Source organism: Alosa alosa, chromosome 10 (genome assembly GCF_017589495.1).
Source record: "Alosa alosa isolate M-15738 ecotype Scorff River chromosome 10, AALO_Geno_1.1, whole genome shotgun sequence".
Lineage (NCBI taxonomy): Eukaryota > Metazoa > Chordata > Actinopteri > Clupeiformes > Clupeidae > Alosa > Alosa alosa.
The window spans coordinates 2,280,846-2,295,653 of record NC_063198.1 but is presented as its reverse complement, the minus strand read 5'-3'; the positions used below and the strand labels follow the sequence as shown (position 1 = coordinate 2,295,653).

Sequence of the window (14,808 nt, the reverse complement as noted above, 5' to 3'; positions counted from 1 at the left end):
TACCTTAAACATTTTTGGTCCAACCGACGCTCCGTGACTTGGAATCGCGTGAAGAAGAGGTAATGTTACTTGTAGTGTTGACACAATTTGGAGAGTTGTCTTGAAACGAAACCGGCTCGATTCACTGAGCGGGTCGTGTGCTCACTTTGTATATAAACAACTGACGAAACGTGCACGGTTTTAGATATCTGTGTCGTTTTTCCAAGGCCCTTGGTGAGTATACTTTGCTAGGAGCTAAGCGGATAGCTGTTACTATGAGGCTAAGCAAAGCTTCAATGGCTGTCACTGTCATGGAGTGACTAACGTTAAATCATTGACACCCTGGAAAGTATCCTTCGCCAGCCAGCGAAAATCTTGTTTGAGTTGTGCGCTTAGTGTCTGTTACTGGTTGACCCCAGTTGAATCAAGGAGCTGTTTCTGAAATTGGTCTACATACCACAAGTTAGCCTGCTTGCTAGCTGCCTCTTAGCTACTGATGTTGCCGTTATCAGTCTCACTCCCAACATCATGTAATGTTACAAGATCCAGGGAAAGCAAGCAAGACACGAAATGCTGACGATAGTTTAATATGTAGTGGTTTTAGCGACCTGTCCGACCATTTGTAAGACAACATTCAACATAACGTTACAAGATACGAGCTGTCATCGAATTTATGTTAGATCAAAAGCCTATCGTAAAGAATGAAAGTGTCTAGTTTGAAGGGTAACGTTAACCTTACAATGACATCTTTCTGAAATGAACGCGCAGTTCATTCTTTGCAATGCAAAAATTCAGTTATTCGTAGATTTACACTGCGATTTCATACAGGGTCGGGGTACAGCCCTAAACCACACAGTTGGAGGACTAACAATGTTGGTGTAAAGATGAACGGTCGGTAAGTGATTTGGGATGAAGAAAAAGCCAGAGTCCCCCAGAGAATCAGAATCAGATTCAGTTTTATTGTTGCATCTTGATTTACCGGTATATTGACATATTCAGGACTTAGGGGCGTAAGAGCTACTTCAAAGTTTTGGAAACCGAACAAGTTCGCGTTATTACCAGTCACTTTCCTGATTAAGGGCTCTTTTCCTTTCTCACTGAAATCGCCGTGGAACTTAATTTTACCTTTTGTCAAATTCAAAACATCTGTTTTCTACGTGTTTCTCACAGAGCGACAACAAAGGAGCAACATGAGCTCTAAGGGAGGAGGTACAGCCTTGAGCCGTGCTAACTACCGCCTGGCCTCCGACACTGAGAAACCCAAAGCCACAGGTGAGCTCCAGCTATGCTCTATAATCTGTGTGATATGTCAGCAAGGCACACACTTTCTCCAATCTACTGTACACATTTATTCCCTCTCCAAAGGACTGCATCTTCTTTTCATACCGTTTCCTCTTATAGATGAAACAACCTGACGGTTTTGTCTATTTATTTATTTAAAGTTAATTTGATGAATACAACAGGTTGTCTTTAGATCCGCCCCTTTCAGTGTTGATAGTACTTTACAGAATACAATGGCTCTTTATAACTGTATGATGGCTTGAATTGGAATCTGTTGTTTAAAGGAACTACACTAGCAAATTGCAAATACTCTTTTAGATTATTTGCCATTTTTCTCTACTGTGGTGGTGTTTTTTTTAGGTTTTCTGAACTTAATTGTATTGAGATATGTGTGTCTATCCTATACAGCTTGCTAGTACCAGAGGGACTTGTTAAAAAACTACCGTGAAATAGTTTCTTTTGATTTATCAGTCACAAATAGTCAGCAAAGTCTTTAACAAGTAGGCCTACAGATTGAATTGACAGTTAAAATGCAGTGGATGAAGTGTAGATTATTTCAGCAATCTCTGAATTTGAGATTTTCAAAATAAATACATTTGGGCTGTAAATTAATTTGGCCAGTAAACTAATTTGGCCATTGAGTTCAGTTCTCAATGTCTTGTCCAGTACTGTGTCAGACTCCTCTTGTATCATAGCAACACGGAACTGAGCTAACCCTGACTACACCTTACTCGATTGGAAACTGTGTATCCTCTGTGATGGGAATACTTTTTCTATGTGGTCGGCACAGTTTAAAGAGATAAAGATAATCCAATACAAAACACTTTAATCGTCTATTGAAACTGAGTATTATGATTTCCAAGCTACGATAGCTAGTTAGACAGCAGCAAAGCACTCTGAATTGATGGAGGGGGTAGACAATTCTGTGGAACACTAAACATACTGAAGGGGAAGCAGATTTGCATATAACTTGGGGCAATAAACGCTTGTGTTTTAGTCTTGTGCTGGGTAAAACTGCAAACTGGACATATAAGCTATGCCTGTGTTCCTTGTAGGGATTGTGAATGAGAAGCTGCTGAGTGACTACCTGCACCATGTATTTCCCAGATATGGACTCACATCAGCTGCTTACAGGTTCAGTTGAATTGCAAAATCCTTTAAAGCACTTTAAATACACGATTCACAACATTTCACAGAAAATAGCAATGTAGCAAAAATTGACTGGCACAACACGACAAAACACAATATTATTGCAAGCGAAACCTTTTTTAAAGTCCTTTTTTGGGCCTTTTGCCTTAGAATAGAATAGAATAAATCTTTAATGTCCACCAAGGTGGAAATTTTTCTTTGGCTCACCAGACATAAAAGACAGATAGACATACAGCCACAATATCATCTCAGACATATGAGTTGAAATATCATGATAAAATACATAGAAATGAATAAGAGTAAAAAATACATAAAAGTAAAAGAAGAAATAGAAGAAATAGCATCTCAGTTTGATTTGTTGTCATTTGGTTTGATTGAGGATACTGATGGCATTTGGAGTTAAGGATTTTAAATCCACTTTTGGCCAGAGGCACTCTTTAGCTCCTCCCAGACTTCAGGAGCTGAAACTGGCTAGAGAGAGGGTGTGTACTATCTGCAATGATCCTAGCGTTCTTCCTCATTCTGTCAGTATATATTTGTGTCAGTTGTATTTAGAACGGTTCACTGGTGATCAGAACACCCACTACACATTTTAATGACAAATGTAAACAGGCTCAAATTCTTCAAAAATGGGGTAGTGTGTCCACCACTGTACAGAAATGGGGGTGGTGGTGGATGGGTGGGCTCAGTTTGTTTTCCCCCACTCTTATTCTTATGTCTTTATAGGCCATTTCCAATCCTTGAGCAGAGTCATGTTTCCCACTGCTCTATACATAGTGTATGATGAACCAAGCCAAAGGTAAGATGAGCCGGTGAAGGTGGCCTGGACATGGTTTAGACTTCAGCTGTGCTTAACTCCGTAATCTGTGTGTGCTGGACCTCAGCACAGTTCCCACTGAAGTATTTTTAACTGTTCTAGATACCTCCCTCTGTGCACATCAGAAAAATATGATGAAGCAGTATATGATTTATTTAAGCGATTCAGAGGCCATCGTTTGAAAGAAAAGCTTTAAATATAGAAATGCAAATAAAGCTTGAACCTGTTTAAAAAGCATGAAAGCTTGAACCTGTGCATACATGGTTGCAGTGCAGAGCTTTAAAGTTGAACACTTTAGGATGATATACAGGCCGTGAATTTCATCATATTTGGGGCAAGACCACTTGGCCTTCGGGCATATTGGGCAAGGTCACAAAGGTCACATGCCAGAGCATCACTTCCAAAGTTAACTATACAGTACATAAACAGTATATATGCATATGGGCACGTGAGACACCACTTTAGTGATTGGCTGGAAACATGAATGGCTTTTGAAAATAGATAGGCAAAAACACATATTTCATTCATTTTTGTCATTATGTCTTACACCATAAGAAGGAAAGACAGACTACAACATTACTTCAAATTAAGGCACATTTATTAATATAATTGATTATATATAGATGTCAGCAAGGGACTTTGTTAAATAACTGATTTTTAAGAGTTGACAGTTGAAGGATGTTAACTAGATAGACTATTGAAGCAGCAAAAACGTAGGTGATAAAATTAAGCCTAACCGAGGCAATTCTACCAAGCAACTTCGATCAAAACAAACTAATGAATTAACTAGTACGCCACATATGGGCTAGCGTTATGCTTTCTATTGATAGTTTCAGTCCCAATCTGTTGGTAAATTAATCATACCTATGTATAGCAACTAATTTGGTTTTAGCCTTGCCTAGCGCTAGAGTTGTCTCGTCATAACATTTATGACGAGTAGTGTAGTCCTCCTCAGATTAATGTCAGAGAATTGGATAAATTAACGTTAACCTTATCAGGACCTGTTATTAAGTCACAGAAAACATTAGTTCAGTTCAGCAACGTAAGGGAATGGACCAATGACAGCTGACATTAGGCTATTGGTTTCCAAAGCTGCTTAGTATAGCCTATCTGCATGTATTGCCTTTCATTTGGACTTAAGAGTTGTTTATTCATGTATACATGTATGTATGTATGTATGTATGTGTATGTGACTATTACTGATGGGATTGTTCTTCTGTGTAGGAAAACCTTAACCTTCCCAGACCTGGAGGCCCATTTGGAGCACCTGCTGTCAGAGGGCGAGCTCACAGAAGACAGTAGAGGTCAGATTGTTGTTCAGAAATGTGCCATGGCCTGCACAGGAACTTGACAAATGAATCTTTATTTTCTCCTTAGGGATCCAGTGAATGCCTGCAGTCTGATCATGCCCTAACACCCTAACCTGCCCTGAATGTAACATATGCATATGCACAATGTGGCATATACACTACCTGTCAAATGTTAGTTAGCCTTTTAAAATGATATGAGATTAGTAAACAGAATGTGCCTATGGAACATTGGATGAATGGTTGCTGATAATAGGCAATGAAGATATTGCATTAAAGATCAGCCATTTCTTTCCACAACAGTCGAGAACCCTTTTTTCAATTATGTTAGCACATAATGTAATCTGCAAACTGCTCCCCTGAAAAAAAGAATGCAACTGATCTCAGCTGGTATTCTGTCTATAATGGAGTGGAATGAAAAAATCTAAGTGACCCCAAGCTTTTGACCGGTAGTGTACAGTACCTGTATGTTGGCCATGCTCAAATGTTTTGAAACACCTGGATTCATAATAAATACAGTGAAAAGTTGTGTTTAATTAGGCTATGGCTGACAATACAAACCTCCTGCCAAAGTGTGCCTGTTTCAAGGCCATCATATGCCCTGATGGGAGCAGCATGAAGAATGGGTTGAGGGGGTGACTGGAGTCATGTGCAATGCTATGTGCTCTGCGCTTAGTGGCTTGGCGGTGGATCATATTGGATACGTTGTGACTCGGCTGCAGAGTATAGTGATAGAGGGGGCATTTGCGATCCAGCGAGATCCAGCTGTGTTCTAACATTAGGCCTACCTTACCACCTATGGCACCATGCATGTTGCTAACTGCTAATAACCTTGCCTGTCTAACAAATTTTATATCCGAGATTGACTTTGTTGTGATAAGAACAAGCTAGTTCATTTGCATGCATGAGTAGCCTATTGAACCTAATTTGCGCTGTGGTGTTGATAATGAAAAATGTTTAAGAGAAGTCCGCACACTACTTGGTAGTTTTCTTGCTTAATTTTCTTATGTTTGGCTTACATGACGTTTCGACCTACTGGTCTTCCTCAGATTCACGTCGTGTCACACGTTTATAATGCTAACCTTTAGTGAATATCGGGCTGAGCTGTCATTCTGTGCTGCAACAACCTTAGATTGTTCTGATTCAAGTAGGCTACAGAGTCTCTGTTGTGTGTCTGAGAGAGTGAGAGCAGGACAAGGAAAGGCGGTGGGAGTTTTTCTGTCGCTGCATGTAGCCTAACTCACAAAAGAAGACCATATTTACATGAAATAGTAACAAAATAGAAATGTAATAGCCTATCTGGTGGTCACACTAGGGGGGCACAGATTTGATTTGAGGGGACACCGCCCCCTTTTGCCCCCCTTAGCATCGGCTCTGTGCGTAAGAGTTTGTTTCTGTTGGAGGCAGTAAGCATATTAAAGAAGCTGGGGAACATAGAAAGTATGAGTTGGATTCTGCACTTATACAGCAGTAACGGGTGGTACAGGGCAATGGAAAGTGCTTTGAACTAGCTGAGCAGAGAGTCTCTAATAAGATGAAGAGAGGGAGCTGGAGCACACTGATCGCTTGCAGTCTTTTATTTCAGTGTAGACACTTGACTGACGTTTCAACACTTCTGTGTCTTCCTCCGTGTTGACTCTGAGGAAGATACAGAGTTGACTCTGTAGAAGACACAGTAGTATCGAAACATCAGTCAAGTGTTTGCACTGTAATAAAAGACTGCAAGCGATCAGTGTGCTCCAGCTCCCACTCTAATTACCAGAGCTACTTTAATTAGCAGAGAGTCTCTGTTGGCATTGTTTATGGATTTTAAAACTCAATAATCTCTAAGCTTAATGTCCAGGGTGAGTTCTAGGTATTAGAAATACTGCACCATTTCAGCAGTTTCATTCCTGATGCAGGTAGGGTTGTGGGAGGCATTATGAACTGCACCAATGTGTTGTGTCCTGGAGGTATTGTTTAGTAGTAGTAGGGAAAAAAGTTGCATCTTGAGGTCACCAAATCTAAAGCCAAAACCTATTATTTACTGATGAGCTCAGTACTCAGTGATCATGGATGTGGAAGAGTATAATAGTGGCCAAGACCATCCCAATAATCTAAACCATATATGTGCTTTTTGTCACATTAGCCTCTCTCTCTTTTTAAAATCTCCCACCACCCAACCAAGGGTTGGGTTTAGGGTAAGGGTTTCCCATATTCCAACAATCCTATTTTGAAGATCCTACATAATGTCCAGTTCTGGGCAGTCTTTGAGGGATCACAATGTTTATGGTCAATGAATAGTGCTGCTAGTGTGTTTAGTTTGACCTTTGTTAAGGGTCTGGGTTCCAGTGTGATAACATTTATGTGCTATGTGCTCTCATTGTCTCTAGCAGCTTAGACCTTCACTTGTTTAATATAATGTCCAATTGAATTTTTCAGTTGATGATCAATTTAATTGTTGACTGGTCTGTGAGTGCATACAATGTTTGTTTACAGTTTCGTTTGTATTTGAAGAGCTTCAATCCGAGTACTACCTTGTGGCAAAATCGCCTAACATAATGCCAACTCTCCTCTTTCCCTCTCGCATTTCTGTCTTTTCCCTTGCCGTTCAAGACCAGGCAGCTGAAGGCCGTCTTGGACCCTTTACGGTAGTGTTGGACCACACCAGTGGCTTTGAAGGCCTCCTCTTTGTTGATGATGATCTCCTTGGGGTAGGAAGAAATTGTTTTATGCAGAACTCTTGCACCAAGATTGATGTGGGGATATTGCAAGTGTGTGATACAAAATACCTCTGATAAATGGTTTCAAATACAAATTTTACATGCATAATTATGCTGTTTATTAATGTTTTTGTTATTTCTTCTTTCTTGAACTTAAGGTCATTGGCCACAGCAATTTCAGCTCCATCAGAGCTACCACTTGTGTATTCAAAGGTAATTCTGTGACTCACTATTAAGTGAATTTGATTTGATTGACATTGGCATTGCATGTGAAATCAACATGTAAAATGGCTAACTTTGGGGTAATTCATGACATTTGTCTATAAATCTGAACTGGCATGCTGAAATCTGGCATGCTGAGTCTTTGTATATCCTTCATTAATTTGTTTGGATCCTACGCACCACCAGTTGGATTACAGTCAAAGTCAAGGCTCGGATTCACCTTTGTATATCATGCTGAAATACTGAACATTAAGATTAACCAATTCATCAACAGCACACCAGTAATGACTGTGTTGCTGTGATGTTACTCCATCTGCACCATCTGCATTAATCAATGCCAAGCTAATGAAGGAACCCTATCCCTAAAAAACAAGTCTGATTGTCAAAAGTCATTGTGTAGATTACATATGTATAAGTTGTTGATGATTGACAGCTTTTTATGAATTTACCCCAATGAGTTGAGACCTACAGCATCCTCATTTTGTTTGGTTGTTTATTCACCTCTCTGCCTCTTTATCCTATCATGTGCTGCTTTATTAATAAATTAGCAGGGTTCCTAAGGAATATAGAATTTCTATTTTTCCAGACATGGAAAGTCAGGAAATGTTATCATTTTTGGGTCAAAGTCATGGAATATCAGGGAATTTTGTTGTAGCAGTTTAAAATTGGGAAAAATCATGGAATTTTACATTTAACTTCGAGTGGGAACCCTGTATTAGTGCTGTGTTATTCATCTGTAATCCTACATTTAACAACTTGTGCTTTTGTAGGGAAGTGGGTGTATGAGGTGCTCATTTCATCCCAGGGCCTGATGCAGATCGGTTGGTGCACTCTCAACTGCAGGTTCAATCAGGAGGTAATGTCCCATGAAAATTCATTTCAACTTGAATCAGACATGTAGTCTTGATCAACCCAACATATTTCTGTTTTAGCCGTCATATAGTTAGGGAAAGTTAGACTTTTTTTCCGCCAATCTGCAAAAAAAATTCTTACCAATAGCTTTTTTTACTATGTGTTCCTATAGGTGTCTAGTAACACCTCCCAATTTATCCACGGCCAAATCCTCGGGGAAACACCTTGTTTTGTTACAAAACAAAACTTTCTTAATCAGTTTAAACTTTAACAAACCTCATCCCTCAACTCCCCTGCACTTCCTCACTCCTGTTATCTTCTGGCTGGTTGATGTTCTGGGAAGAGTTACCATGACAGTTCCAACAAGCAGAAATACACTTGACTCCTTGCTTTTTACAGCAGCACCTGAGAGTGTCACAGACGCCTACACAGTTGCAGCTGACAAACTTCAGAAGGTAGTCTGGTGCAATAGGATCTGGTGTGACTGGTGCATAATCATGTTCTCCTTGTTTCTATCCACACTCAAGGATATCTAGTGATGGATTTTGTAGCAGTAGCCAATCTCTGGTCTGGAGATATGCCCGCAGAGAGTGCTATGCTGCACCTCCTGTAGTCGGAGGTAGTTTCTAAGGCTTGACACTAGTTATGTTGTCCTCATGAGTTTTACATGTTGCTCACTGTCCACCCTCAACATTGGACACTCTTTTCTCTCTCTATCTATCTCTCTGTCTCTCACACACACATTTATGCACATTGACTCTCTCACAAACACATTCACAACCACCCACCCACCCACACCCACACAAACACATATGCATACACTTACAAATAAAGTTCACACCTTCACTGATACTGTCTGTCTCTGTCTCTGTCTCTCTCTCACACACACACACACACACACAAATACACACACATGCAAAATGTCCTTTCTCACACACACCATGTTGAGACAAAACTGTCTATGATTATAGTACCAGTGTTTTACAAGCAAAGTGTGTGTGAGTGTGAGAGAGAGAGAGAGAGTCCAATGCGGAGAGTGGATGGTGATCAACAAAATGTAAAACTCATGAGAATTAACTGAGTTAATATTTTTGTATATTTTATTATATCTTTTCATGGGACAACACTGAAGAAATAACACTTTGCTACAATGTAAAGTAGTGACTGTACAGCTTGTATAACAGTGTACAAATGCTGTCCCCTCAAAATAACTCAACACACAGCCATTAATGTCTAAACCGCTGGCACCAAAAGTGAGTACACCCCTAAGTGAAAATGTCCAAATTGTGCCTAAAGTGTTAATATTTTGTGTGGCCACCATTATTTTCCAGCAGTGCCTTAACCCTCTTGGCCATGAAATTCACCAGAGCTTCACAGGTTGCCACTGGAATCCTCTTCCACTCCATGGCGACATCATGGAGCTGGTGGATGTTAGAAACCTTGCACTCCTCCACCTTCCATTTGAGGATGCCCCACAGATGGGGTTTAGGTCTGGAATAATGCTTGGCCAGTCCATCACCTTTACCCTCAGCTTCTTTAGCGAGGCAGTGGTCGTCTTGTAGGTGTGTTTGGGGTCGTTATCATTCTGGAATACTGCCCCACGGCCCAGTTTCCAAGGGAGGGGGATCATGCTCTGCTTCAGTATGTCACAGTACATGTTGGCATTCATGGTTCCCTCAATGAACTGTAGCTCCCCAGTGCAGCACTCATGCAGCCCCAGACCATGACACTCCCAGCACCATGCTTGACTGTAGGCAAGACACACTTGTCTTTGTACTCCTCACCTGGTTCCTGCCACACACACTTGACACCATCTGAACCAAATAAGTTTATCTTGGTCTCATCAGACCACAGGACATGGTTCCAGTTATCCATGTCCTTAGTCTCCTTGTCTTCAGTAAACTGTTTGCGGGCTTTCTTGTGCATCATCTTTTATAAGAGGCTTCCTTCTGGGACGACAGCCATGTAGACCAATTTGATCCATTCTTTATGTAGAGCAACAATAATTTATTGATGTCGCCATGGAGTGGAAGAGGATTCCAGTGGCAACCTGTGAAACTCTGGTGAATTCCATGGTCAAGAGGGTTAAGGCACTGCTGGAAAATAATGGTGGCCACACAAAATATTAACACTTTAGGCACAATTTGGACATTTTCACTTAGGGGTGTACTCACTTTTGGTGCCAGCGGACATTAGACATTAATGGCTGTGTGTTAAGTTATTTTGAGGGGACAGCACATGTACACTGTTATACAAGCTGTACACTCACTACTTTACATTGTAGCAAAGTGTTATTTCTTCAGTGTTGTCCCATGAAAAGATATAATAAAATATTTACAAAAATATTAACTCAGTTAATCCTCATGAGTTTTACATTTACTTATTTAGTTTTACATACACACACACTTTGCGTGTAACACACTGGTACTATAATCACAGATCGTTTTGTCTCAACAGGGTGTGTGTGAGAAAGGACATTTTGCATGCGTGCGTGCGTGCGTGCGTGCGTGCGTGCGTCGCGAGTCGCGTCGTCTTGAGAGAGAGAGAGAGAGAGAGAGAGAGAGAGAGAGAGAGAGAGAGAGAGAGAGAGAGAGAGAGAGAGAGAGAGAATTTGTTTGTGAGAGAGTCAATGTGCATAGGTGTGTGGTTGTGAATGTGTTTGAGAGACAGAGAGACAGACAGACAGAGAATGTGTTTGAGAGAGTCAATGTGCATAGGTGTGTGGTTGTGAATGTGTTTGAGAGAGAGAGAGAGAGATAGATAGATAAAGAAAGAAAAGAGTGTCCAATGTTGAGGGTGGACAGTGAACAACATGTAAAACTCATGAGGACAACATAACTAGTGTCAAGCCTTAGAAACTACCTCCGACTATAGGAGGTGCAGCATAGCACTCTCTGAGGGCATATCTCCAGACCAGAGATTGGCTACTGCTACAAAATCCATCACTAGATGTCCTTGAGCGTGGATAGAAACAAGGAGAACATGATTATGCACCAGTCACACCAGACCCCATTGCACCAGACTACCCTCTGAAGTTTGTCAGCTGCAACTGTGCAGGCGTCTGTGACACTCTCAGGTGCTGCTGTAAAAAGCAAGGAGTCAAGTGTATTTCTGCTTGTTGGAACTGTCATGGTAACTCTTGCCAGAACATCAACCAGCCAAAAGATAACAGGAGTGAGGAAGTGCAGGGGAGTTGAGGGATGAGGTTTAAACTGATTAAGAACGTTTTGTTTTTTAATTGTTCAATAAAACCACTTCTTATGGATTTTTTATGTACTTGGAGTAATTTTTACTCAAAACTAATGGCTGGGATAGATTCAGCACCTCTAAAAACCCCTAGTTAGACATCTCAAAAGCTAATATTGGTCAACAAAATGTTTTCATTATTTTCGCCTAGTCTCTCTGGGCACCCCAAACTTGATGGGCTCTCCAGGTGTTTCCCAGAGGATTTGGCCGTGGATAAATTGGGAGGTGTTACTAGACACCTATAGAAACACATAGTAAAAAAAGCTATTGGTAAGATTTTTTTTTGCAGATTGGCGGAAAAAAAGCCTAACTTTCCCTAACTAATAGTTGTAGTAGCAATGCTGTTCAGATTATGATTACTATACATTTACATTTATTCATTTCGCAGACACTTTTATCTAAAGTGAATAGCACTTTGGAATAATATCTTGTTTACTCACCACAAGTGTTGGTCAGTCAATAGTTACAGTTGCTAGTCAATTTTTACTTACAATTTCTGAACACAGTGTGGGACAAGACAGCAAGCTCATATTGCCTGAACTGGACTGGCCTATTGATTTAATCATTGATTCATTGTGCCACATTTGGGCCTAGTGATGTAGAATATAAACAGGAAGTTGGGGTGCATTTATCATTTGCTCTTGTCCATTACTATTTACATGCAAGATTAGAGGAACGAGTGACAATATCGATTTAAATTTCAGTAATTGTAGTATCATTTCATTGAAGTGTTTAGTAACTAGTTGTTTGAAAATAAAGGAATTAATCACAGGGTGTGGTAAAACTGCAGTATTTAGGCCTAGTCCACACGTACCAAACCGATCTTTTTTTCCTCCGTCTTCCCTGGAACCGTATCAAGAATATTTGCGTCCAAACGGATCCATCTCAACACGACTCAACACGTAACTTCATATCCCAGGCCTATAGGTGGCACTGTTTCTTTACAAAAATTGACCAAAGCTTGCGCGCTGTAGGCTATACCAAAGATGGTTGATTACGATGATGCATCCTGAGAGGCCATTTCCTGACCCCGGTAATGTATGCAAATAGGGTAGCAGTAGTACGCGCCCCGCACGAGGGGGGGCCACTATCCCCCATTTATGCAGTGATCGGGCACCCTTTTTAACATGGAGGTCAATGGCAGAATCGAAGAATTTCCCAGAATTTGTCAAAGCCTTATTTTTCTGAGCAATGGATGCACATTTTGGACACGGTATCATCATCTCCAAACCCTCCTCCCCATTTCAGGAGAATGTAGTGACCGGATCTCCAGTCGGGAGAAAATCAACATTAATGAAGGTGTACACCAAGTTTGTTTTGTACTCCGGCTTCTGTCTGGCGTGGAACCGAGGCGTTCATACGTTAGTGACACGCCCCTGTGCAGGCGGGGACTGAACCAAAGACTCCACTTTGCCCTCATAGACATGAACTAGGACGACCCATCTTGCTACGCATTAGTTATCTTTGGCTATACTAAACAGACAGAATAGGCTACGACGAAAATCCTAGTGCAAGGAAACCAGAATTGTTTGTGTGGACTGATGGTGAACTGTCAACTGTAGTCAACTGTAAAACCTAATAAACTTCATTTTTACGGTTTGTGAAGGGTGCAGTCCCGTCCTTTATTTGGCTAACGCAGGTACAAATAATCTCCTTTACTTTCTTTGGTTGTAGGATAGTCCGCGATTCACATTAGTTTTGGCTATCTCCGTAATTGCATAGGCTACTAAACGCTAGGCCTACCCAAGTTCTAGGCTATTCCGTCGCCACATTTATAATATTGCTATAAAACCTTCGTTAGTAACAGTCAATACTTTTGCCTGCATCAAATCGCGCATTTGCATTTAGTGCGCTACCATCGGCTTAACATGAGTTCTAAGCATCTTTGTATGCTCATATCTGACTTCACTAGACTGTGAATGCATGTATTTATTTTGTAAGACATGTAAAATAAATGAATGACACTGGCACTACGCACAAATTAATTTAAACTTACACCGCACTTCCCTAATAACTTCTGACTAGTTCTCTCGCGTCACTGACAGTAGCTAGAATGCATCAAGAAAACACTGGGAAAAACACTGTTCAGTCATAAGCTATTGGCGCTGCGCAGCACCAGTTGTGATATTTATCCTACTGAGTGTAATCGTAGGTAATGTCATGTATGAAAACTAGTATTGTTAGGCAATACTATGAGTGTCAAGTCCAGGGCAGCTGAGGTGTGGAGATGACATCATCAAAACGCAAGTATGCGGTTTCGCTGTCCAAACAAACTCACAAGGGCTACAGTTTCAGATTTTTCCACTCTGGGACCAGGTTTCAAAAAAGTGCGGTTTCGGGCAGTGCGTTTACAGGATTCGTTTGGACGATCGGCCAAGACGAAGCAAAACCGGTGCGTTTAACCCAAAAAGCGTCTCTGTGTGGACGGGGCCTTAGATGCTGTCTTTGAATTTATTGTGTACATCATTTTCATAGTCCTAGAGCTTTTGGGTGGAACATGCAGACTTGAATATTTAATAGAAATGACCATTTGAAACGTATAACTGTGTGGCTAAATTGAGAAGGGCAGGCGATGTCACATCTCTAGTAGATCATGTGTGCTGTGTATAACAGATGTTATGAAGTGCAAAAACCTTTTTTTGTCAGGAGGGTGTTGGTGATACACCTGACTCATATGCTTATGATGGGAACAGAGTGCGCAAGTGGAATGTCACTACTACAAACTATGGAAAGGTGAGAATGTCACAGGAAATCATCATACGTTCCAGAAAGTTTGTTCTACTCAGAAAGCTCTTCAGTAGGCATGCTTATCAACTGCCATTTTCTCTTGCAGTCATGGGCAGCAGGAGACATTGTCAGCTGTTTGATTGATTTGGATGATGGCACTATAACATTTTGTTTGTAAGTGACATTTAAGGGTACATTTTAACATTTTAAATAGAGAATTTTTTATTTTTTGTCCTCTCACAAAATTGTTCTTTATCGTTTGTTGTCTTTCTCTCTCTGTCAGAAATGGTCAGTCCCTGGGTACGGCCTTCAGTAACATTAAGATGGGTCCTGGCATAGCATACTTTCCAGCCATCAGTCTTTCCTTCAAAGAGTCTGTGGCATTCAATTTTGGGAGCCGCCCTCTCAGATATCCTGACAAGCTTTATGAACTTTATGATGTTTTACCTAAACAGGTATATGTGTTGTTGAAAGAAATGCATATTAGGGAGGACTATGAGGTAGGGTGTTTCATATAATGCTACTT

General features: G+C 40.7%; 1 protein-coding gene across 4 annotated transcripts in view; it reads left to right on the top strand.

The window, feature by feature from the left end:
• Positions 1 to 10: 10 nt before the first annotated feature.
• The window catches only part of LOC125302683 (E3 ubiquitin-protein ligase RNF123), a 120,557-nt gene continuing 105,759 nt past the window's right edge, over positions 11 to 14,808 (top strand). The window contains exons 1-10 of one of the 4 annotated variants that reach the window (XM_048256013.1): positions 11 to 59; positions 1,150 to 1,251; positions 2,316 to 2,394; positions 4,451 to 4,530; positions 7,129 to 7,226; positions 7,394 to 7,448; positions 8,228 to 8,313; positions 14,202 to 14,288; positions 14,389 to 14,456; positions 14,566 to 14,691. In XM_048256013.1, coding sequence (XP_048111970.1) covers positions 1,170 to 1,251; positions 2,316 to 2,394; positions 4,451 to 4,530; positions 7,129 to 7,226; positions 7,394 to 7,448; positions 8,228 to 8,313; positions 14,202 to 14,288; positions 14,389 to 14,456; positions 14,566 to 14,691 — 761 coding nt within the window. In that variant the 5' untranslated portion in view covers positions 11 to 59; positions 1,150 to 1,169. The other 3 variants (XM_048256012.1, XM_048256014.1, XM_048256015.1) reach the window with 3 other exon arrangements.